At 39.3% G+C, this 26,464-nt stretch overlaps 1 protein-coding gene across 6 annotated transcripts in view; it reads right to left on the reverse strand.

Moving 5' to 3' along the window:
* The window catches only part of Ntrk2 (neurotrophic receptor tyrosine kinase 2), a 359,583-nt gene that overhangs the window by 275,032 nt on the left and 58,087 nt on the right, over window positions 1-26,464 (reverse strand). For all 6 annotated transcript variants that reach the window (XM_090329450.1, XM_090329449.1, XM_090329451.1 and 3 more), the window contains 5 exons: window positions 22,382-22,518; window positions 21,527-21,659; window positions 17,827-18,132; window positions 5,423-5,458; window positions 2,428-2,525 (listed from right to left, as the gene is read on the reverse strand). In XM_090329450.1, the coding sequence (XP_090185576.1) occupies window positions 2,428-2,525; window positions 5,423-5,458; window positions 17,827-18,132; window positions 21,527-21,659; window positions 22,382-22,518 (710 nt within the window). The remainder of the gene's footprint in view (window positions 1-2,427; window positions 2,526-5,422; window positions 5,459-17,826; window positions 18,133-21,526; window positions 21,660-22,381; window positions 22,519-26,464) is intronic.

Consider the following 26,464-nt stretch of genomic DNA (forward strand, 5'->3'; position numbering starts at 1 on the left):
GAGAGAGACTACATGACTTTTCTCACTAGTACCACAGGACAGTCTCTTGACTTTTTTGGAAAGGACACTAGCTAAGATTCAGGAATTTAGGTTCCCTATGTTTTCAGGATACCAGCCTGAAACTCCTGATCCACCTTCTCTGCATAGGTCTAGAAGGTCTAAGTCAACCTGGAAACTGGAAAGTAGCTAGTCATTTGCAAATGATCATTTATACCTAGTGAAGTTATTCTAAAAGTAAAGTCTTTAAGAAAGAAAGACTCCTATGATAACCAGAAGAATCAATGTTTTTCAAAACCCATAAAGGCATAGTTTCACATTCTGTGCATGTGTTGGGATGGGTTTGACTTATGTGGAAGAAATACATGGGTGGAATCTTGATTAGTTGACTGGATAGTTGGCTGGTTTTCACTCAAAGATATCTTTTAAAATGAAACAAATTTACAAATTCCTTGTAACTCCAACAAAGTGGATTATTTATCATCATCATCATCATCATCATCATCATCACCACCACCATTACCTGATGGCACCAGAATTTGAACTCATGGTCTCATGCTTGCTAAGCAAGCAAGATCTACCACTTGATCCATACCCCGTTTCTTTTTTTTTTCATATATTTTTATTGTAATTAATAGAAGGGTTTCATTATATTCGCCAGATAGAAGGTGCATTAATTCACATACATTGATACCCTTTCTCATACCACATTTCTTTTTCACAATTTTTTTTTTGCCAGTCCTGGGCTTGAGCTCAGGGCCTGAGCACTGTCCTTGGACTTTCTCAAGGCTAGAGCTCTACCACTTGAGCCTCAGCACCACTTCCAGCTTTTTCTATATATGTGGTACCAAGGAATCTAACCCGGGCCTTCGTGCATACTAAGCAAGCACTTTAACCACTAGGCCAAGCTCCCGGCCCCTTTTTCACACTTTTTGTCTGCTAAGCTCAAACCACTATTTTCCTATCATTGTCTCCAAAGTAGCTAGGGTTACAGATATGTGCCACCACACTCAGCCCCATGTCAGAGGAAAAAACAACTGCGCAAGCTTTCCCTGTAAAGAGCCTGATAGTAAACACTTTCAAGCTTCTCAGTGCACAGGACTTCGTTACACGCACTTCGCTCACCCCTGCAGTACAATAGTAGCCACAAACAAACCACAAGTAAGTGGGCATGGTTGGTTTCCAATAAAACATTATTTATGGTAAGCTCCTGAATTAGAATTTCATTAAGTTTTCATGTCATGAATCATCTTTCATCTTTTGAATTTTTAAAAGCCATGTTTAAAATGTAAAACATAGCAGGGCACAGTGGAACCAACTTGTAATCACACCTCTTGGGGGGATGGAAATAGGAGGATGATAGTCCAAGGCCAATCAAGGCAAAAGCATGAGGTTCTATGTGAAAAATAAATGAAAACAGCCAAAGGACTGACGGCATACAAGTGATAACTTGCTTGTCTAACAAGCACAAGGCTGAGTTTAATCCCCAGTACCACTAAAAAATAATGTAAAACCTATTCTTAGCCTGGAAACAACACAAAAACAAAGGATGAGACAGAATTGACCCATAGGTCCTACTTTTCCAGACCCTGGGTCAGCTTGCAAGCATGACAAAAGGAAGAGAGAGAAAAGGATAGATTCTTAAGTCTAAGGATAAAGAGCCTTCAGTACATGCTGTGTGCATAGGAGCTGTGACAGACTAACACTACCACTGGTTCCTGGGAACTGTGACACCTCTTGTGTGCCTCCTCACTTGGAAATAAGTCTAAACATCTTGGACTACTTCAGGACGAAATCTCCAGACTTTCCTATGACTGTGGCCCTGTACCCCTTTGGCCCTTCAGTCAAAGACAGTTGAGAAGCTCATGGTCACAAAGCCCATAGATTCCTTTCTTTGACTCCCTGCAGAGGCCTCACACAATGCCACTTTATAGTTACCGTCTATCGCTGCTGAAGGATAGAACCACTAATGATTTAATGTGACACATTCACATTGAAAAAACAAAAAGTACACAAAAGGAAAGCAAATCAGGAGCTGGGTGCTGGTAGTTCATGCCCACAATTCTAGCTACTCAGAAGGCTGAGAACTAAGGATGGTACTGCTAAGCCAGAAACATCGGTGAGACTCAGCTCCAATTAAGCCTGAAAAGCCTGAAGTGGAGCTGTTGCTGAAATGGTAGAATGCCAATCTTGAGCCAAAAATGCTAAGTCACACTGAATGCTTAGGCTCTGATTTCAAGCCTTGGTATTGCCACAAGGAAGTTGAGGGATATTTCATGTATCATTTTTTAATCTTTCCACTCATAACCCTTCTAGCCTGCCATGTCCTGTTTACATCTGAACAATACACACAAGTCTTCTGAAAGCAGCTCATATCAGCATCCGAAATTCTGGGGGCCAACGTAGGAGGCACCTGTATATTCCACTCACCGAAAGATGCTCACGACCAGTTTTGTTAGTAACGTCCGTAGAAGGGATATCATTACTTTTGTTGGTGGTATCCTCTATGTCAATCATCACCGTTGTATCTTAAATAGGAGAAAAGGAGTGAAGAAGAAACATGAAGTTGTCATTCAGCTGCTGACAGATACAAGGCCACAGTAAGACCCAAAACAAAGCAAGACAGATCACAGGGATTCCCAATCACCCTCTGCCCCAGACTGATGTGGAGAAGCTCAGCCCAACCGCTGAGTTAAAATATACTGTAGTATTGCAATTGCATGAAGCTAAACTTTTATTCAACCCAGATCTCCCCATCACTATTTTGTTGGTCGAGTTCTATGCTTGGTATCGAGATTCATCTTTGCATGCAAGAAGCCACTTCTTTTTTTTTTTTTTTTTTTTTTTGCCAGTCCTGGGCTTGAGCTCAGGGCCTGAGCACTGTCCTTGGACTTTCTCAAGGCTAGAGCTCTACCACTTGAGCCTCAGCACCACTTCCGGCTTTTTTCTATGTATGTGGTACCGAGGAATCGAACCCGGGTCTTCATGCATGCTAGGCAAGCACTTTAACCACTAGCATCCTTAAAACAGACATGCAGGAGAATGGATCATCTAAGAATCATCAGAGAAGAGACTTTGGAAATGAATTCTGATTGCCAGTTTCCCAGGTAAAGAAGGGCAAAGGGCAAATCTAGGGCTAGCAGGCACAAAGGGAGTTGAGCTCTGGACATGAGTGCATATTTCAAATGAATAACACTGAGTTGTGCCCAAGGCAGGTACATCTCACTTGAATAAAGGTGAAATGCTTCAGATATAACTTGATATAAGCATCAATCTGGAACTTGAGGGCACAAAGGAACTTCTTTAAAGAGTTCTGCATTGACAATAATCCCATATCAACTACTCAAAGTTAGACTCAGAATCATAAAGCTGTGTTCTTATTTTATCTAGTCTCAAAAGCCTTCTTTGGGAATCAGTTTTAATCTGTTGGATTAGTATGGAAATAAACACTGATTTCTGTGGGCAAAGTGTTCGTTTTATTTTAATATTTTGCTACCTTTAAGTAGTTGCACAAAGGAATTGCCATTCAACACAGTAGTTTATGAGTAGAGTGTGTCTTGATCAAAGCGTTATTAGTAATATCACATATGAAGTATCAAAAATGATTCTTTGTGAGTTTAGTACAAGTTATATTGTTTATCAATGTCTGTATTTTTACTTTCAAGCAGGTACAGCAACTTTAATTTCTATCCTGAATAGGTTATCTCATCAACTCAGTCTCAAGTGAACCTTTCTAGTTAGAATCCTTGGACTTGGAATAATCACCTTAAATTATCTTTTTATTAGCAAAATGCTCTTTTGAATATGAATGAAAAGAAACAGAAAAGACACCTATCATTGGTTTGCTGTTTCATTTGTAATGTCAAATGACACAGCCTCACCATATTCTTTGTAAATATCTTAACATTAATTGATTTCAAATGTGACTAAATTTTATTTGTTTGTCTATCAGGCAACCAGTCACTTGTGCAAAATGTAAACCATTTAAAACTTCATAGTTTAAAATCATATTTTTCCCCAAAGACCCAACATGGGAACTGATACCAATGGAAAGGTGAGTGTTTCGATGCATATTTAGATATAAAGTTAAAGAACAGACTTTTAGCCATTCTTCAATCCCAAGCTAAATCTTGAAATGTGGTCTGTTACTTCACTATAATTAGTGGCCTTGGGGTCATAGAAGTGATTTCTTGGAAATGGGTTTTCACATCCAGAAATTCACATTTGGCATTTGGTCAAACTAACAATGTAGACATGAGATGCTCAAAGGTTGGAATGGTGGATTTTGGGGTTCCTTTCCTCTGATGTATCTCAGTATTTCATTTTGTTTAGGATTCAAACTTCTCACCATCAAGGAAACTGAGCCATACTCCAGGAATGGATCTAGTCAAAGATCCAGCTCTCGTCTCAGTAATGCTATGGATTATGGCTTTACAGACCGTTTTTTATTTTTGTGGCAGAACTGAGATTTGAACTCAGGACTTTGTGCTTATTAGACAGACTTACCATATGAGCCACAACTTTAGTCTTTCAGGCTTTGGTTACTTTTTAAAAGGGTCTGAGACCCTTGTTTGTGCCTGGGCTGGACCGGACAAAGACCTTCCTATTTATACTTCCCACATAGCTGCGATGACAGGTGCATGTGACCACACCCAGCCTGCTATCGGCTGGGAAGAGTTCTTCCACATACTTTGACTGGGCTATCCTTGAACTACGAGCTTCCTGATCTTTGCCTCCCAGGTAGCTGGGATCATAGACTTCATCTGAATACAAAGAGGGCTTGGTGAACCTCTGGGGAGCTGCTTTTGTGTCACCATTAGATTCTCTTCTCTCCTTCCCATCAGTGTTGGTGCCAATATCAAGTGAAAGCTACAAGGAGAACCAGCTTTCAGCAAAGCTGGCATTTGGGGCTGGGAATTGAAAGCGGGTGAATGGAAGTCCCCAGTGATAGATGCAGTTGAGCTGTTTGTATAGCCAGGCCTGAAAGTCAGCTCCCAACACCCCGCTCCCCACTCCCTTTGACATTTCTGTCCATAGGTCCACTTCTCATTACACCAGAAACAATTCTGAGTTGAGTTTACTGTCATATCCAGAAACTGATATACCTCCCTTTTCTTGGTAGTCATGGCTTTTAAACAGGTAATTAGTTCCCAATTGTGGAGGCAAAATGTCTGTTCCAGCAGAATGGATTTACTACTTCCAAGAACAGAGGCTGTGAGAGAAAGTACTATTTACAGGCACTGTAAATATCAAGGGAAAACAGCCGTCAATACTGAGTGATTTTTTTTTGAGATGTTATTTTGGCCTATGTGTAGTGTTTAATGTATATATTTAACAAAGCCTAAAGGTTTTCTTTTAGTTGATATATTTCATTATTCACAAACAAGATTTTTTAAAAAATCAGAAAAGAAAATGTGATAATTACCCTCATAAATGAGATCAATATAATTCGGGTTTGCACCTATAAAACAAAACACAGCAAAGATTTGTAAGTATGCATTTTAGAATTTTAAAACAACCTACACTTTATACTAACAAAAATGTGCTAAGTATACAATGAGGATTTCACAATCAAATAGACTGTTCCAGGAAAGTTAAATTACAGGTGAAGTTCTTGTTTGCATTGTGTTAACTCTGCTCCTTCCCCAGCCCTCCAGTTTCTACCCTCCAAAAAAGAAAAGACTAATGAGAAATCAAAATCATTTCAGAGCTCAATGAATTATGACATACTATAGATGTAAATAAAATGGTTGGTCATATGAACTCGAATTTTAGTACTTTTTCATCCCAGAAATAGCTCATTTGCATAGCACTTTTTAAAATTCTCTGATCATTTGGAGATTCCTGTGAAGCTACATGCAATGTTCATAAACATTTGCTCAACACCTGACATAATGCTATCTACCATGTAACTTTATTCTCTTCCCAGATGTCTAAGAGAGGCTAAGGCTGTAGACACACTTTCTCTTCCCAACAACATCAGAGAAAGAAACAACCTGTATTTTCCCCATGGCAAATATCCATGGACAAGATTATACACTGATGTTATGTCAGATAAAAATATGACAGTATATCAGTTTAATTTCATACATGATTCTGTAATCACCAGGAAGGTCAACATATTCTGTTTGCAAGCATTTCCATGAAACATGCTAAAAACATTTAAAATTCTCGTAAATCTCCAACAAGAAATTAGTAGCAAAAACATTTGCTACTTTGCTTCTAAGCTCAGCTTAATGAAGTCTTTATGCGCACGTCTACTTGGCAATTATATGAAATTCTATTCTAAAACTTAAGTGACTGAAATATGTATTTTCAAATTCTTTGATATACTTTATGCTTCAACTTTCCATACAAAACCATGTGACTTGTAAAGCATAAAGCTTACTCTGTTTTCATTTCACTTTTGAATGCTCAGCAGAAAAAAAAAAATACCATTAGAGTGAAATGAGCCAAGTTTCTCCTCATGAATTGACCTGGGAATAATCGAGGTTAGTCTAAATGAAGAAACAAATAAAAGTATCTCTAATGTTCACATTTCAACACATTTCAATTGGGAGACTATCTGTTTGCCAAGAGAAAAATATTTCAATGGGTGGTTCTGTTCTTTGATTTAGAGATATTGCAAATTGCTGTGGTATTCCTGCTTTATAGTTTGTGATGGCACCACGTGAAATAGATCAGTGCACAGCCTGCTTGTGCAAAGTCATTCACACTCATAAATCTCAATTGCATTTTCAGGAGTCTTATTATCTTCAATATCATTTCCATATGGCTTCCCGTAACACTCTAAATATGTGTTATTAGGATTATTTGTAGTTGATATGACACCTCTGCAAACAGACTTTTAGCTCTGTCTTGAACTAAGACAGGTAGTCACAGGATCAGACTTCTTAATATCATCTGCACAGCACCCATCTATTTTTTTGTTGGTCATGGGACTTGAACTCTGGGCCTGGGCATTGTCCCTGAACTCTTCAGCTCAGGGCTACTGCCCTACCCCTTGAGCCACAACTCCACTTCTAGTTTTCTGGTGGTTAATTGAACCACAATCCTCAGATCTCAGCCTCCTGAGTAGCTGAGATTACAGGTGGGAGCCACCACCCAGCCTATTCATCTGTCTTTACAAAGACCTTAAACCAAGTGAGATTTCCTGCCCTTACTGAGGGATTTACCACCCCTACTGAAGATCAAGTTCTAAAACCCCAAAGGGGAAAACCACTCTCTTAGCTGCTCGGTATTTGAGAAGTCACTCTGCAACCCTCTCACTCTGCACCTCCACACACAATCTAAGTTGCAAGGGTGCATGTGTTCCAGTGGTACCCCTCATTTCTAAACTTTACTCCATGTGCTCAGAGACTAGAATCCTCTTATTTTCCCCAAACCCATGCCTTCCAATCGATATGAGCATGCCACCATGAGGTAAATCTTCAAGGTGAGTATTCTACCATTTGAACCACATCCCCACCTCTTGAGCCACATTCCCAGTTCTCAGTGAAAACTGTCAGTCCGAACTGCAAGAGAAGAAGACAAAAAGAAATGGGCTGGGCTGACCACATGCACACCTTTTGGCTAGATTGCGGGAGTCACAGGTCAGAGGCCAGTGGCCTGAGTCTAGCTCAACCAGCACCACTATGTTCAAACGAATTCCAAGAGCCTGAGAAATCTAACTTCAGGTTCATTGTTCCAGGTCATTATAAATATATACTTGTCAGATAGGAGGGTAGAAGTTATATCTTATTTCCCAATGACTTGAGTTATGACATTTCAATTGTTTGGATTCTAAGTATGAGAACTTTGATTCTAGAGTAATTAGATTGCCCTGAGACTAAGGAATTCGTGCAACTTTTGAATTTAAATTCTAAAATTGGAGCAGTCTCTGTCAGATTTATTCCATTTATCCAAGCCCAAAGGCTTTCTCCAGAATATGAGATCTTCCCAACTAAGGCTGGGAGAAATTGGTCACTCCAATTGCTCTCATATCTTCATGAATCTCACTCATGTCAAGAGCAGTCTGTTAGCAGCATTCAATTGCAGTTAGCTTATTTATGTATTGTTGGGACTACTATGATTTGAACTCAGCATGTCATTTTTGCCAGGCAGGTACTCTACCACTTGAGCCATGCCCCCAGCCCTTCTGCTTTCCTTATTTTTGTCTGAATAAGGTTTTGCTTTGTGGTGGCCGGCCCATAACCCTCCTATTTAGACTTCTCACATACCTAGGATGACAGACACTACCACATCCAGCTTTTTACTAGTTGAGAGAGGTCTCACCGACTAAAACCTGACAGCCTGCTGAGTAGCTAGGATTAGAGGACTGAGCAAGCATACCTGGCCCATCATTTACTTTTACACACACAAGACCAAGAAGACACTTTTAAAAAGATTCATTCTAACTCATGTTTAGCAAAGCCATATATTAAGATGATTTCATCTTAAAACGATGCATAGGCTACATCACAGAAAGGAAACACCCAAACACCTACCCACACAAAGCCTCTAGGAAGTTCCAAGAACAGCAAATCAATTCAGCATAGCAAATGTTGAAATATAAAAAGGAACATCAGATTTGGAGTGGGAATCACCAATAAACAAGTTAGCCTAGAACCTAGGGGGTAAAAGTTAGTTTTTCAGATTTACAATTCATATCAATGCACACTTTTTCCTGCCAAGCTCACCAGTGAAACAATTAGGCCACAATTAAACTTTCTGAATAGTGCTATTTTCCCCCCAGATGCATGAGAACTACTGCCACTTTGCTTTCCTTGTTAGAAATAATCAGATTCAGTGTAAGATTCTGGAACTTACAGGAAGAAGACAGTGGAGCAGGAAGAATGCGTGAGAGGGCTGTGCTCTTCGTAAGAAAGAAATGCTTCTGTGGACACAGGTTCAGGAAGCTGAGCACAGAGTGAATGCACAGATCTCACAGTCATGAAAAACAAGGCAGTGTAATGCATTTTGAATGCAGACATGGACTGTTCTTCCCGTTTTGACTCAGGACAATGAAACTATATTCCCACCATCTTTAAGTCCAATTCCAGATTCCTTTAGCTTAACTTCAATATTTTATCATCTACAATTATATCCTGGAAATGAAGGAGCCCTGTTGGAGATAGTAAAGACTAAATGCTCACTATGAATGAATGAAACCCAACCAAGAGAATAAATGAATGATAAATGAGTCACATCTGACTTGAGTCACATCCTTGTAGTAGAAACTTGAAGAGCAATATTCTCTTTCCTTGAATATGGTAGGAAATAGATGATTTTGGCAGCAACAGCCCATCAAGTCCTCATGCATCATGTTGAAAAACTCTGGAATAAAATATGGAAATCCACTCAATTCACTGCTGTTTTCTATAAGTAGCAGACTGTTTCATCTCTCAATCGGATGTCAAAGAGACAACATATTATGTGGAAGATGAGGACCAAGTATCAGATTCTCCTTGCCTGGTGGTCAGATTCTGATTTCTGTCTTAAGGTGCCGAGTATACTTTAGCTTTGTTCTTGGCCTTAGGAATGTTGTCAGGAATGCAGGGGACTGGTCATAGGTCCATGGTGCCCCTGGAACATCCCATATGAAAAGAGCATCATATCACAGATGCACACTTCACACAGACTCAGGACCAACAGACAATGCTGGAATCTCTGCGAGATGAGCCTTTGAGTGCTGAGACTTTCCTTTTCTTTTCTCTGCATTATCAAAGCAAAGAATGTCACCAGCTTCTTCATTTCAGGCTAATCTACAACATGGATCTTTTCATTTAGCTCCCAACCTTAGTTGTCCCACTAGTACATCTTAAGACTAAATCCTCGTGAGTAAACCATTATGACTTATTAACGGTAAGGCTCTCTGGTTAAAGGAAATGATCATTCTAAGGATTTTTTAATGGAGAGAAAAGAGGTAATTTGGCAGTAGGAGTCATTCTGGGTGCTTTTTGTCACCCATATAAAAATAACAGTAGAGGCCAGGAAGATACTTCTGTCTCCTTCATGTAGTCTCCCCCTAATGGTCTAGAAAGAAAGAAAGAAAGAAAGAAAGAAAGAAAGAAAGAAAGAAAGAAAGAAAGAAAGAAAGGAGTTTTTTCTTTCCATTCTCTTTGTAGATTCTGCTTAGTATGATCTTGAAAAGAAAAACATTTCAAAGACTTCCACAAGATACAGCAATAGCAAAAGATTTGTCTCTTCAAATAAATTGTCTTTGCTTTTGGTCAACAGTGCTTTCTAACTCGCATTGGCAGTCCGACTTTGATAGTCAGATCCTCCTTTCTTCTTTGCTTTCTGAACAGCAAGCTGGACTCTGAGAGGGACAACGTGGGGGTTCCAACTTCTGGGTTTTGTTCCTGCCTCAGCCACTAATTTGCTAGTCAGCATTGGGAATCTCTCCTTTTCTGTAACAAAGGCATCTTCCACAGGATGGGAAGATAACAGCATTGGCTTTGGCAACTCCCTGGGAGCTTTGGGAGGCATAATTAATTAACATTAGTCCTCTCGAGAAGGACCAATTTAAATATAAATCTTAATTATCATGATCACTATATGCCCATGGCCAAATCAGACTCTTCTCAGTTATTTAAGGCATAAAACCAGTAGAATTTTATTTTCTCTCATCCCCGAGACCAAAGGGAAAAAAGAAAAAAGAAAAGAAAAGAAAAGAATATTGACAAATGGCCTAAGGTACAGGTAGCAGAGGCAGATGTGGTTCTATCTTCTTAATGTAGGACTTCAAGAGAAATTTCTTCTCCTATGCTCTTTGGCCTGAAGATGCCAAATCTAAATCTATGGAGTTTTGTGGGGGAGGGGAGCTGATTCTAATCACAGCAGAGGCAGGGAGGAGGGAGGAGAGCATTCACTCAGACGTCATCAATCTTTGGATAAAATGACACAAGAAACTGTGGGAAAAACTCTTCCAATATTTATAGTTTGTTCCTGACGCACATTTCGAATTGGAGACAACTGCTCCTGAATTAGGAAGCATAAGTCACTAACTCCCACTGCTACGTGAATGAGCATTCTGGAGCTGTGACATTCTTCCTGAATGAGTGGGCCAGAGAGACACTCTTTATAGACTGCCTAAGGAATGGAAGCTTCAAAACAAGAGTATTTTATCATTCAGCTCTCTGATAGGTTTCTTTCCAACCTTAAGAATGACATCAGTTGGGAAAAGACATTCCACTCTGAATCAACATGTTCACACTTAGAAATATCTGACCTCCCGAATTCTGAGAACTTAGCTGCAGAAAAGATGCTAAGAAAGACCCTAGGTTCCTTCTTCAGGGTACACTGTGAGCGATCTCTCTGACATTAATTTCTGTTTCAAAGTTTGTTTAAAAAGAGAAAGAAACCTGCATCTCATCTAATCTCCACTCAGTAGACTGCCTGTTCATGAAGAGACTTCATGAACTTCTACAGAGAGGATTGAATTCCAATGACAGCCACAGGGAGGATCAATTTCATCTTAGACAAGTCTTTATTTCTGGCCTGTAAGCTAAATAGGATACATCAGGATCTTTGGAGAATCCTTAGATACTCCTGTGCTTTATATGTATGTGCCTGCAATCTCTACCTTTACTTTTATTCTCTCTTCGAAATCTCCCTTCATAAGCCCTAGATCAAGTTCATCTTACTCTTTCAAAGCCAATTAGAAGACATTTCTACACACCACCATTTGAGTGATTTTTATCATTGTTAGGATCTGATTTCTCTGGCAAGTTATCAGTCATCTCGATGGATACTGGACCAGTTCTATGAGAGGCTTCTGCAGGTTCTGTAGAGTACAGTGAGGAAGCCTCATTATTCAAAGTGTTTGGTCTATGGACCCCACCCACAGAAAGGTCAAGAAAATTGTTCAGAGCCACACCGGTGCTAGAAGATGGATCTGATTCGACCAAGTTGTCAATGAGGCATTAAGTTGGCTAGCTATACAAATATTGAGAACAGGGAATATCTGTCCACAGCCAGAAAGAGAGAGAGGGGGAGAAACAGAGAGAATAAGACAGAGACAGAGACAGAAGGAAGGAACAGAGGGAGGGAGGGAGGGAGGGAGGGAGGGAGGGAGGGAGGAAGGAAGGAAGGAAGGAAGGAAGGAAGGAAGGAAGGAAGGAAGAAAGGAAGGAAGAAAGGAAGGAAGGAAAGAGAATGGATAAGAAGAGATGTTTTTCTTTGTTCCTTATGACACAGCTGTAGCCCCTATTCCAATGGGAGAGGAAATGGGGGTAGGGGAGGGGGAGCATCTCAGGCACCAAAAAGAGCTTGAATTCCTATACCCTTTTTAGGAACTGAACTTGGACTCCAATTTCTCCTTAAAGGTCAAGAATGTTCACATAGTAAATTAGAAAAGTCTTAATGAGTCAAAGTTCCTAAATAAGGAGAACAAAGTCAGTGTCACAACAAAAGCATTTCTGGGTAAAGAGTTTCTCCCTATTGGCACCAAGAGAGCTGAGGAGTGCCTTTCTGTAATCTAGCAGATATTTCAACCTTTTGAGTAGACGCAGGAACCTTTTTGAGAGTGAGAAAGCTACCCATGGAGGTGGTGGATGATGTCTCAGATCTGAGACAGAATCAGATCAAGAAACCTAAATAAACCCTTTCCCCCACAACCAAGGTTCCTTAGCTATGTTACAGATTCCAAGCTCATACAATCATTTGAATAAACAGCAAATGACAAAAATTTATCTCACTATAAGTAAAACCCTGAAGTTCTCAAGTCCTCTAAGAGGAATCACTTGAAACCACTATTCCAATAAATGTTTACTGATATCTCTAAAAAGAAAACATTCCAGGGGGGCTTCCATGAACTATTGGCCTACTCTTCCCCCCCCCCCCATCTCCAGCTGGGTCCTATCTCATACCAAGACGGGGAAATCAAAGCTGATCTTTGAGGATAAGATGAAGGCAACCATGAAGAGGAACATGGAGCAGGAATGGAGGGCCAATCATTTCTCCACCTCTCTTCAATGTCTGGGTGGTTGGAGTGTTCTTACCCCACACCTCACCTTGCCAGTATGCTAAGAAGGATCTACCTGGTCGAGCTTTCTCATACCTCTTGAGAGAGCTGACATGTTATTCAGAATTCCCAGATTCTGTAGGGGACCCCTAGAACTACTTTGAAATCGCCCACTGTTTCTGAGAGGTAGAAAGCTCAGAAGCCCTGGCCTGACATCTGCCAAGGAAGTCCACTGGAAGCCATGTTTCTAACTGATTTACTTCATGCTGTGTACCCAGAAGTTTCAGGTCTCCAGTCCTGTGGAGCATGTGGAGATTGCAGGGAAGAATGCCTTAGAGGGAGTCTCCGGTTCTAGGACACCTGGAGCAAAGACGTTGGAACTCCAATAACACAAAACTTGTTCCTGGAGGAAGGAATAAACTGCCCCAGCTGAAGCGAGATGTCTGTTCACATCATGAGAACTGAACAGAGAACAATCTTCAAAGAACCCATAAAGGTTCCCATGGAAGAAAGTCCAGGTTACAGTATTGAACATTCCCAGGTCTCAAGAGCACACAGCCACCAGCAAGCACAGTTCCACTCACTATTCTCATCTTTTTTAACCTGGGCGGCAGAGGGGTGGAAAACCTGGCAAACTCCACCCCTCATGCATCCTGCCAGCTTGAACATGGGGAGGAGAGAAGAAGAACTTGACCTTGAGATCTACCAGAAAATCTGGTTTCTAGCTCTGATGGGTTATATGGTTTTATTTCTTTTATTGTTTTTGTGTAAGCTCTAGGGCTTGAACTCAGAGGTTGGGTCCTATCCCTGAGTTTCATTTTGCTCAGGGTTATTGCTCTACCACTGAGCTATAGCTCCACTTCCAGATTTTTCTGAGTAGTTTATTAGAGATAAAACTTTCATGGACATTCCTGTTCAGGATGGCTTTGAACCATGATCCTTCAGATCTCAGCCTCCTGAGTAGCTAGGATTATAGGTGTGAGCCATCGCCCAGCTTAGTTAAATGATTTCTAAATGGAGATTTGATCTGAAGCCTGGGATCACCAAAGAATTAGGAGCAGAGAAACCTTGCATGGCTCAGAACAATGATATTTGTGGTTACTTATGAGATCTGGTAAAAATAAGAATAAAACACAACATACAGTCTGAGAGCCACTGAATCAGAATTGCTACAGGTAGGTCTCCCCAATGTATATTTAAAAATGAGATAAAATGAATTAATAGTGAAAAGTCCCCCACTGGTGGCAATTTGGAATAAGGGGTTGGAAACTATTTAACTACTGTGCTGAGAAGCAAGGAAGACTAGTCCCCATGAACTGACTTTACTGGGACAAAGGAAGGTAAAAATAAAATAAAATTCATGTGATGGTCCCTAGTTGTGCTTTTCAGTGTGCTACAAAGAACATGGTGGGCTCTGGAGTTCATTTGGAAGCTGAAAGTTGCCTTTTGTGCTTCAAATACTACTCCAGACTAGCCAGCACCGAATTCAGCTCTTAAATAGGAAATCCGTAGCTCCCAGCAGTGTCTGGGGTCTGACGATATCCTGTCTCTCTTTTTCAGTGACCCTGGTGAAGGTACTGGTGACATCTAAAGATCAAGGAACACCTTTGTTTCCACAGTCACACATCTGTACTGGTCCTAGCACCCTCAAAAGACATTCCACGTGGACTTTAGTTTGCTGGGTCTCTTTCCTCAATGCCTGCCTTGCACCCAGTCCTGGGTCTGGATTGATACCAGCTGCAGGTCTAGCTATCCCACTTTTTCTCCAAGAGAAGAATTGCTGCCATTTCCTTCATGCAGTTTCTCCACCAGCCAGTGTCAGAGACAGCCAAGATGATTAGACCATCCAGTTAGTTCATCTTCTTCCCTGTTCACCAATTGAGGTTGTAGGGACTTGCCTGGATTTGCTTTTATCCATGTTTTGATTCGTTTTCAACAATCATCATTCTCTCTCTTCAAAGCAGTATTTCTAAGCCAAGTAACTATCCCCTGACATCTGAGTGGTAAGGAGAATGGCCTCTAAGAGATGCCAGGATTTTGACCAGTCTGTCTCTGTGTAAAAGAGTTGCATGGTAAGTCCAGGTTACCCACTTCTTTGTAAAACAGGAAACTTCCAGTAGAAAAAAAGAAAGAAATTAAAAATAAAAAGTATCTCATCCAAATCAATGTGGTTAAGAATCAACCCTTTTTTTCCCAGATCATTTTGGGTCATATTTCTTGAACTCAGGGTCTCACTAGGTATCCCAAGATGACCTCGAACCCATGATCTTTCTGCTTCTGCTTTCCCAGTGCTGATCTTACAGAAATGGGCCATCACTCCCCAAGTAGATACTTCTTATTAAAAAGGTTTGTGAACACTGAATTTCTTCATCGATTGCAATGTGATGTTAACGGGAATATGGAAGGAATATGAACAGATTGGACCTGCTATCCTTAAACTTGGAAAGTACTCCAGGGAAATGTTTTTCTTTCTTTCTTTGTTTATTAATTTTGTGCTTGATTTTAAGAGAGATAAGAGGAAAAGAAAGAATTCTAAATAAGGTCATTATCTGAATGTTATAACTATGAATCTCATAAACCTCAGAAATATCCACAACAATTCCATCCCCAAGTCAAGTAAGGTCAATCTCTCACTGGAAACACTGGTTTGGGGCCCACTGAACGATCTATCTCCACTATCACCCTGGGCTAAATCACCATCATTTCTACTTTCATTTGTTGCTCTTGGACCACTGACCTTTGAGTAAATAGAGAAAAATATTTTTCCAAAGCAGATATGGATATTTTAAAGAACTAATAAAAATGAATAAATGAATAAGAAGAGGAAAAAGGAGAGAGATCAGCCTTATAAAACAGCTAGATTTTACCCCCTCCCATGGATAAAGGATAACCCTGGTATTTGAACTCAGGGTCTTGGCACTGTTTTGCTCTAAACAAACACTTTACCATTTAAGCCACAGTGTCACTACTAGCTTTTGGGGGGTACTTAGTTGTAGATGAGAGTTTTACAGACTTCCCTGTCTATTTCAGGGATAGCTTCAAATTAAGATCCTCAAATCTCAGCCTTCTGAGTTGCTGTTTTCCCTCCACTTAAAAGGAAAAAAAAAAGAACACTTGAAAGATTTCAAGATTTATGTCTGAAAACAATCCTTTGCCAATATTAGGTTAAAATGAACAGAAATTATCTACATAAATGAGGCCACATGGATATGAGAAGTTCAGTTCTGCCAAATATAAACCTCATATAGAAATATTCAAAAGAATCAAAATCTCTTTTAAAATAAGAAAAGCTACTGCCTTTATACTACACAAAGAATCTGCCTCTGACAGCTTTTAAACTCAATCTTCGCCCTGAATCAAGTTTCACTTCCAACAGTTTCAAAAGGCTGTTGACAGTGAAATTTAAATAAAGTTGAAGTTGGTTGAACTGTAATATTCCAGTATAGTTTCTTTATAAATACCACCTTACCATAGGATATTAGTAATGGGTAAAGCTGGGTGGGGGTTGGGAACTGTGCTCTAAAATTACTTGGAAATAAAAATAATAGGAACAAACAAACCAAAAGCCATTTTCCCAATTAAAGTTTCCGGATTTAGTCCTGAAAGATGTTGTTCACAGGCAGTAAGAAACACAATGATTTAGAGACTCACTACAGCAAGCCCAGCCAGAAAAACTACATTCTCAATGACGAGGACATTTAATGGGAATGGCTACAATGACCAACGGTGTCCAAGTGTTGAATGCAAATCTGGTTTGTTTTATGTGCTCCTGAAGGGCTGTTTATAAATCTTCCTTACATTACTCAAATCACATTTTGAACATGCCAAAGAAGTGCATTTGAAAAATGGTCGGTAAAATAGCAGAGCAATAAGAAGTTCTTATGTAATGAAAATGAGTGCATTCTTCTTCACTGCTTGGCAAAGTGGCTTTGTGTAGATCACCTTCGTCTATGTCACTGCCCCATACACCAGCCGGGCATCACTGCCAAGCAGTCCCATGCTTTACATCTCCACATCACCAGGTCCTCTTCCCTCTGCCAGTCACTTTTGTGTGCCTCTGGCTAACTCCCATCTGCTATGATAGGAAGGAGGGCTAGCAATGTACAGTCTCAACATCCAAACACAGCTCCATCCCCACCATGGGCAGCAACATGGGAAACTAAAGGACAACATGAGAACTAGGTAGAGGGTTGACAATTGTCCCCCACTGTGGGAGCTCACACTGAAACTCTCTTGTCACCCCCCGACCTATTACCACTGCTAGGAAAATAACTCAGGATTTGATTTTTTTTTAAAGTGGCTCAACTGAGTCAATCCAAGTAAGCAAAAGAAGAAATACTCTGTGTTGGATCTCTGGACAAGGAGGAAGGATTCTGGATTCCAAATGGATAACAATGTAGAACGTAAATATTAAAATCTATCATGTGTCATCCCAACACAATCCATCATTTTGTGATTTTTTTCCATGAGTCTTACCACCATCGGTATGAAAGCTCATTAAAGACCCAGATAATAACAATAACAATAGCAATAACCCTTTTCTGAGGAACTCCCATACTAATTAGAAATCCTGTGTATATAAGATGCCTATTTAAAATCAGTCATTCCCATCTACCTTCTTGTATAGCATCTGTCTTTGCCCCTTGACTTGGTTTTGGCGAATGGCTTGAGGCCTTTCACATTCATTTCCAGCTTTCCTCTAATATTTTACTCTTGGCCTGCACCCAAGAATAAATACATACTAGGTAAAACCAGTCCAGTTAACATTCAGACCCAGATGATAAGAATACATAATGGTAGTTTTGGCCCCTGGGGTTGAGGAGAGTTCGATTGAATGACATGGACTATCTTCTCTCCACATGCACAAATCTTCTGGTACTCACCATCCTCAATGCCAGGCCAGCCCATGAAGTGAGCAGAAATCTGTCTCTCATCCTTGCCGTACTCATTCTTGGCTATGAGTGTGTAGTCTCCGTTGTTCATGTGGGTGGGGTTGTCCAGCTGGAGGCAGCCATGGTACTCCGTATGATTGGTCACGTGAATTTTAGTACAGATGTATTTGGACTCATTCAATATTGCCCCATTATAGAACCACTGAAGCGCAGGCTTAGGGTTCCCTTTCACAGTGAATGGGATGCACCAGTGGTGGTCTGAGGTTGGAGATTCGAGAAATGTGATAGTTGGAGCAACTAAATCGAAAAAGAGAGAGAGTTCATAGCATCAGAAAGCTCAGCATTCTCCCCATCTCCCAATTTCCTGCGTCATTGTTAGGTGGTTTTAATCAACCATTGTTTTGTTTGAGAGAACCCCTGACCAGTAATTCTAGTATCCATCATTGTTTTGTATTATCACCAGCTTGATTTAACTCCCTATAGAGAGCTTCAGGGAGACTTCTTGCCCTGCTTTCCTTAAGACTCATAGTTATTCTTCAAAGCCAATCTAGGTACATAAGAGCCAGCTCCAAACAGAAGCAAAAGATTTCTGGTGGTAGAAAAGTTTCTAATATGTATACAGATATATATATAATATTATATATAATATATAAAAGATTTTTAAAATATATAATTCAAAAGATTTCTGATGGTGGAAAGGCTTCTAATATATATAATATATGTCATATATATCGTATATTATTATAATATGTCACATTATAATATATGATATATATTTGTATATATATGCCTCGCTATTACATAGACCCGTTACCAAAATTACTAAAGACTATGTTCGTAGTAATTTTCTAAATAAACACCCCAAACAACAAAAGCACTTTGGAATTTTCATCAAATCCCTAAGCTCTTTATAACTTTATTAAGACATATCAACCTGATCAAAGCAATGAATATGGTCGTTCATGTTGACTGGTTAATAGAAAATAGGGGAAATTGATTTTTAAACTGTCTATAAATTGCAAATCATTTTTATTTGTTTTTGTTTTTGTTTTTGCCAGTCCTGGTCTTAAGCTCAGGGCCTGAGCACTGTCCTTGGACTTTCTCAAGGCTAGAGCTCTACCACTTGAGCCTCAGCACCACTTACGGCTTTTTCTAAGTATGTGGCACCAAGGAATCGAACCTGGGTCTTCGTGCATGCTAGGCAAGCACTTTAACCTCTAGGCCAAACTCCCGGCCCCTGCAAATCGTTTTTAAAGCATTGAATTTAATGTAGCCCATTTTTGCTACATTCTATATATCAGTGTTTTGATAGTTGAAGGTCCAATTCAAGGTTGAGGAAACAGACTAGATTTTAGTTTTAAATGTCTAGAGGGGAAGGAGGCTTTAATGACTAGTGTCTTAAAACAGAATATTTACTCTGAGTGAAAGCACTTGAAACTACTCATCATTATTCATTTGAATTGTTCTGACTTGGATAATTCTAATGTGAAAGACCAAAAAGAACTTCCATGCCTAACATCATTGCTTTGCAGCTTAAAAAACAAAAAAACAAACCTCAATGAGGTTAAGGTAGATGAAAAAGAACACGGAGAAGCAAATGTAGGACCAGAATCCAGTTTTTCTTTGTTTAAAACCAATCTTCATACATTGCTTGTTGACTGAATGTTAGGTGGAAAAGTTTTTAAGTTATTGAAGCCTGCTAATATGCAAAAATTCTCTACTCTGTTTTTCTTTTTGGTACTAGGAATTTGATTCAGAGTCTTTCACATGCTAGTCTAATGCTCTACTACTTAAGCCACGCCCCCAGCTTTAGTCTATTATATCCTCTCCCTCCATCCCTCCCTCCCCCTACCCTCATCTCTCTCTCTCTCAGTGCTAGTATTGGGGGCTTGAACTCAGGGCCTCTCACTGTTGCTTGGATTTTTCACTCAAGATTGGCAATCCACCACTTGAGCCACACCTCCACTCTTAGCTTTTTGTTGGTTAAAGTGTGTTAGATTCTCACATACTTTTCTGTCTGGGAAATCCTCAGATCTCAGCCCCTGAAGTAGCTAACATTACAGTCCTGAGCCACTATTACCCATATTTATTCTATTCTGTATCCAAACAGATCAGGTCAACTCCTCAGATCACAATGGTCATATAGATGTCACTTACACTAAGAAAGTACTCAAGTCCACATGTCTTCAACGAAGAGCAGATAATCTGACTTTATCCTCTCTATGCTCAGGCAAACCCTCCCAAAATACTAGCCAAGAAGAAGATAGCTGGAAAAGAACTTAGTTCATAATCTACAGAAAGATTTCCAGGGATCATTGAAAATCCTCACAACTGAGCATGTGTAGTCATGGAATTCTGCAAATGTATATTGTTACAGGCTCTCTCACTTCAGTGCAATATTGCAAAGTCTCCATTTGCAAAGTTTGATTGCTTGCTTTAGCAAATATTCCTCACATGCCTTCTTAAAATAGGTTTGGGAAATCAAAATACTTGTTCATGGCAGGTTCTGTCTGTAAAAATCCAATTTAGACTCCATGGGGTGAGGGCTCCATACTCATTACATAAAATAAGATGTATGCATGTTCAGATGTACGTCTTTGTAGGTCTGAGTTATGAACCAAGCACATCAAAGACCATGAGATTGGCCTTCTCCCACCAGCCCACATTCCATGTCCAGGGCCATTTAGTCTGCCCACATGCTCCAGTGAACTTTCAGTAGGGTGTTCATGTGAAGACGTAAAGCTGGCACCTGGTCACATATAGTTGGGGATATAATGGAGATAACATTGTGGCGGGAAATTATAAAATTAATTCCCACTGAGCACAGTAGTGGGACTGAGAGGGACTAAGAAATATGACTGGCGATTTCAACCAATTGTTCCAACAGCCACCAACTGCATGCGAGTTACAAGAATAACCAAAATGGGAAGACCAGCTATAGTAGTAGTCTACATATGTACACTTTTACACATACATTCACACATGAACACTTACATTATTTTCATCCAAATCCTAATCCAGAATAAAGCCTCATTCATTTGTATTGTGCAGGTTTGAACTTGTCATGGTATGATGTGTCTATGTGAGTTCCACACGGAATCCCACCATCAAAAAGTGGAAGATGGATGGGATTTATAATACCATAAAGCAAAGTGATATATTTAAGAAGCTTTAGTGTGCACAGAAATGTGAAATAATGGTAAGTCAGGTTTTCTAAGATGATAATAACTTTTAGTAATTTAAGTAGGACCTACTGTCCCACAGAACTTAATACAAGGCTAGAGTAGTTTTATTATGTTGATGTTAGAATTTGGTATTTGTGAACAGCCAGCAAATACTTCAAATAGCACTACTTTAAAGCTTCATAGAGAAAAAGGGTTTTAGGAACTGACTTATCAGAATTTAAGCCAGAATGTTAACATGAGGCTAATTAGCTCAAATATGGTTATCTGAAACACACAAGGAAAAATACAAGGCAATAAGCTGAAGACAGAATTAAAAACTCAAAAGAGAGACAAGGTGTGAGCTAGAGATAGGAAGCAGAAATAGAAAGAGGCTTTCTTCGTGAAGACTGCATTTAACACCTCAGTATTCTCTCGGGTAACAAACATAAGCAGGGTACCCCACAGACCCATGTGACAATATCCACAGTCATCTGCCATTAGAGACAAATGCTGGCCTGCGTACGTACAGTGCACAGTGAGGTTCACAGAATCTTGATCTTCTCCTACAAGATTTTCTGCCACACAAGAGATTTGCTTTCCGCTATCATCTGATGAAATGTTAGTTATCCGTAAGGAACCCTGGGACTGGCTTGTTTCATTCTACAAATGACAAAAATAACCTTAATTAGAATGTCCCAAAGTGACTAGATATGGGAGTTTTTCTCTGGCTTAAAAACTAACAGTATGTAGAACAAATACATATGTACATGTATTTTTCTTTGCCTGTCCTGGGGCTTGACCTTAGGGCTTCAGCCCTGTCCCTGAGCTTCTTTTGCTCAAGGATAGCACTCTACCACTTGAGCTACAATACCACATCCAGCTTTTCCGGATACTGGGGAATTGAATTCAGCGCTTCATGCATGTTAGGCAAACACTCTTCCACTAAACCATATCCCAGCCCCATATGTACATATATTTATATATAAAACTTTGAGCTCAAGTAAAGGCAAGTTACCTGAGCTAATTGCTAATAAGTGAAGTTGTCTTAATCCCCTGAATTGCTACCATCTTTCCTCCAAGGAAAAAGATCATAAGGATCCTGTCTGACCTAGGTCAGGATGATATAAAATACCTATTAGGGAATATATAAACACTCTTCAGTCTACTTTGTAGATATAACTTAAAAGCCAAACTGCATTAGTCTTTGGTAATTAAGAATAAGTGGAGAGTAAACATATATGAAAACTTTCTTGTTCATTTCTAGGCCTATAAGATATTACATGGTCCCCGGTGGGTTCCATGTGGTCTCAGGTTCTACAACACTCTCATTATCTGTCTACTAAGATAGAGATAACCCCACATGCTTGGAAGACAAGCCTTACCATATGTTTGGAAATCAAATTTCCAACATCCCAGTATAGATTGGGAAGCGGATCGCCTGCCACACTACAAGACAATGTAATAGACGACCCCTCCTCCACAGTCAGGTTAGGTGCAGCCAGATTTGCAGACGGCAAACCTACAGGACAAGGAAATCAGACAGAAACATGCAAAAAAGAATTCAATGGCATATTGGGATAACAGCATTGAGTGGAGAACTCTTTAGGCTTTAAAACAAATCATGTACTTCCTGAGACTGAATAAATATCAAGTTGATAAGTTTAATGAATAGAATACGGACAAAACAATGAGATCCGAAAAACATATTTCATCTCTTTAAAGTATTGCAGTGAAAATCTTTTGCTAAAAAGACACCTCTGTTTTCTGTTCCTTAGCTGCTAATCTAGTTTTGTTGCACATAAACAAGCACTTTGCCCTGGAGATGAACCTCTTAGTTAGCTTATTTCTTCCTGCCTCATCTCTACATTTCTAATAATCAAAAACACAAAATGGTAAGATTCATCTAGATTTTTGCATAAGTCTGTTTTGGTATTAAGTGACTCTTTACAGTTCAAATGTTAACAAATGCACCATCAGACTTAGGATGTTGAAAGATTCATACTTTTGTAAAAAAGTATAGCTACAGAGAATTTTTCAAACATGAAGCCTAAAATGTTACATACATGGCATGTCCTTATACAATGTAAATCATCCTAGTTGCAATATGATAAAAAATAGGAACCTTTATTACAAAAAAAAACACACTTTTTTTTCAGTCACTTGAAAAATACATTTGCTGATAAAGGAAATTTTGTACCATTATAAACATGTTATGGCATTTCCGCAGAGCAAGGTTTTTGACAGTCATACATTTCTAAAGCTAAGCATTTTTTATTTTAATCAAGGTGCTATCACTTCAAAGTATCACTCACACTATGTGAGGATGTTGCTTTAAACCACATAGGAATCCAAATACTTTTTCGCACAAAGGCAGTTTCAGAAGAAATTATATGACAGTCAAACCAACACTTTTCTTGGTATTGGAGACATTGCTAGAGATTGTGCAGAGGGAGACAGCTGGGTCCCACAGACCTGTGATACATCATTAACCCAGAAGCAACCAAGAGGTCAGAAAAGGCAATTGATCTTCAACAGCCATTAAACTGCAATTAACCCACCCAACTGGCAGTCATTTGACCATCTTCACTTTGCTACACAAAACCCTTTCATGGCAAAATAGCCCTTACTGGTAAAGCCATTGTTCTTTATTATTAAATTCAGACTAGAACTATATATCTCACAGTGTTCCTACCATTGAGAGATTTTCAGAAGCTTGTGATAGTTCCTAGCAACTCTTTCTCCCTATCAGCATCCGATGAAGAGCAATGCTTCAAAAAAGCATGATGATCAAGAGACAGCACAGTATATAGAAATAAACCCTAGTACCTACACATGTGAGGTTAAGGGTGAGTCACCTTTTGTTCTCCTCATGTCTTTTCTTTACAACTTTTATGACAATTTGGGTTTCTAATTTATTAAGGAGCATGACATGACAAAATACCCTACAACCCAATGGTGTGACCTAAGCAGATTCTTAGAAGTATATGTTTTGTTTCTTACTAAAGTATATAGTATATTTCTATCAAGTTTGTTAGAAAACATAAGCGTGTGGGAAAAATAGTATTCCCATCTTACCTTGACAACATTGTTTCTTTTGGTATTGATTGTTACGTCACTAAATATAACACATACATTGATCCTTCTGGGATTTTCTGTTTTAATGTTATCTGCTCACCTTCCATCGTAGAAGAAAACTGGACTACTTTCACACAGATACCAGCCTTCCCCACATGACTACACCAGACTCAACACAGTCTAGGTCTTAGCAACATGCTAGAAAGTTACATTGTCCATGAAGATTTAAAGTTTATTGTGAATATATAAGCCTTACTGACAGATGAGGCACTTGGAATGTAATAGTCACCACATGTCATCATATTTAAGATCAAAATAATTATAGAATGCAACCCTTATCTCCCACAAAGAAAGGTGAGAGATGTCAACTCAGCTATAATGCAATGATTTCTAACCATCGAGATGTTTGTGTGGAGGGTGGGGTGGGGGGTGGTTCTGGGGCTTGATCTCAGGGCCTGGGCACTGTCCCTGAACTTTCTATTTTGCTCAAGTCTAGTGCTCTGCCACTTGAGCCATAGTGCCACTTCCAGCATTTTTTTTTTTAGTAGTTTCCCTTTTGGAGATAAGAGTCTCACTTTCCTGACTGAGCTAGCTTTGAACATTTATCCTCAGATCCGGAGCCTCCAGGGTAGCTAGGGTTACAGGTGTAACCCATGGGTGCCTTTCCACAGACATATCTTTCAACTCTTTAGAGGTCCTTTACCGCTCTGTCATGCTTTGTTTCTAAGGCTCTTTCTAGTTGCTTGAATGTTCTTTTCCTTAACACCTTGACTTTGTTTCATGGATGTAATATTTCTTCTGATCTCTGATATATTTTTAATCATTTTTAAAATTGCTTTTCTTCTGTCTACAGCAACTTTGTTTCTTGCCATGGTGAGGAATATTTTTTTTCTCTGCTTCTCTTTGGTTGTTTCTCATTTTGCCTTTCAGATTATAAGCTTTCCTCAAATATTTGCTGATCTTTGGCTGTTCACTTCGTTTTTAGGATACATACGCCATACATTTATTTAGCCATCATCTTCACTGTCATATCCCTGGCCACTTTACTGGGTAAACGATATCATTAACAATATCAATAAATTATTTTGAGGAAAAAGCTAGGCAAATGAGCCCCATGAAATAATGTTCTTCCAATTTCCTATTGGATGAGGAAGGAGATTGGAAATATCAAAATCAATATGAAAATCTATCATGATTATGTTTCCACAGCCTCAAATGTACCTGGTGTTCCTCAGAATCTTTGTTTCATTCCTCTTTAGCAAAACCTTCCAGTTTCATGATGGCAAAGAGGAGTACAGTCACCATAAAATACATGCGACAAACATACATGGATAAATATAGTAAGAGACTCTCAGCCAATAACCTGTTGGCCGGCACTGCATGTTACTTATATTCTTACTTCCTGTGGTCGAGAGTAATTCTGCGATACAAGTCAAATCTTCCCTTAGCTTTCCATCACCAAACTGGTAACCAGCAGTTCTCATCTCAGGCTAGTTATTATTCATCCTGTGGCCTTATGAAACTTTAGGGACCTCTTTGACCCTCTCTTGGATGCTTTGTACCTTTATAGATTGATCTGCTGATTGACTGAGTGATCAAAGTGGCCAGATAGGGAATAGCATTTGCCCTAATGGTATGAGCCCTCCTTTAGCGCAACTCCAGTTATGGATACCCTTTTTGGCACCTCAGGTACAAAGCTATGGGATTCATCCCCTTTCCTTCACACACCTATCTACTACTCTAGATATTTTGAGCAGAGAAAGAGATTTCACTAGAAAATGCTATGTCATGATCTTAATTTTCCCCATAAATTTTAGTGGTTTAAGTTTGTATGATTAGCAGCTCTTATAATGTTTATTTTTCCAAAGGAATAGTACTGACATTTCTTGTGCATTTATTGAAACAAATATTCTTGTCTAGTCCTTTATTGTTTTACTGGATCATTTTGATCAATTTTGAAAGCTGCCATTTTGAAATTAATTAAGTCTATGCAATTTGGAAAACTCAAATATGTTTTTAAAAGTACTCAGTGTACAAAATGGGATTTGAAACCAAAGCCTGGAGTTATCAACCTATCATATACACACCCCCTCCCCGACCTTGGACTATATATATCCGTTTTATCCTAGGCCACAAATACTATAGCATACCCATGATCTAAGAACTTGGTTCACTTAAAAAATAATATGTGTCTATTTTGTGAAAGAAAACTGAGTCTCCTTTATTTATAGAGAAATTATTTCACCCTGTCAGAGCAGTTTCCAAAGGAATCTGTAAAATTGGCCAAGTCTAGATCTTTTAAATGTAAAGTCTTCCACAAATGAGTAAGCATCTGACTCACATTAATTCTACAGCGTTAATATGCTGGCCAAAGATTCAATAATGGAAAA

Source organism: Megascapheus bottae, chromosome 3, assembly GCF_031878675.1.
Source record: "Megascapheus bottae isolate mThoBot1 chromosome 3, mThoBot2.hap1, whole genome shotgun sequence".
Taxonomy (NCBI): domain Eukaryota; kingdom Metazoa; phylum Chordata; class Mammalia; order Rodentia; family Geomyidae; genus Megascapheus; species Megascapheus bottae.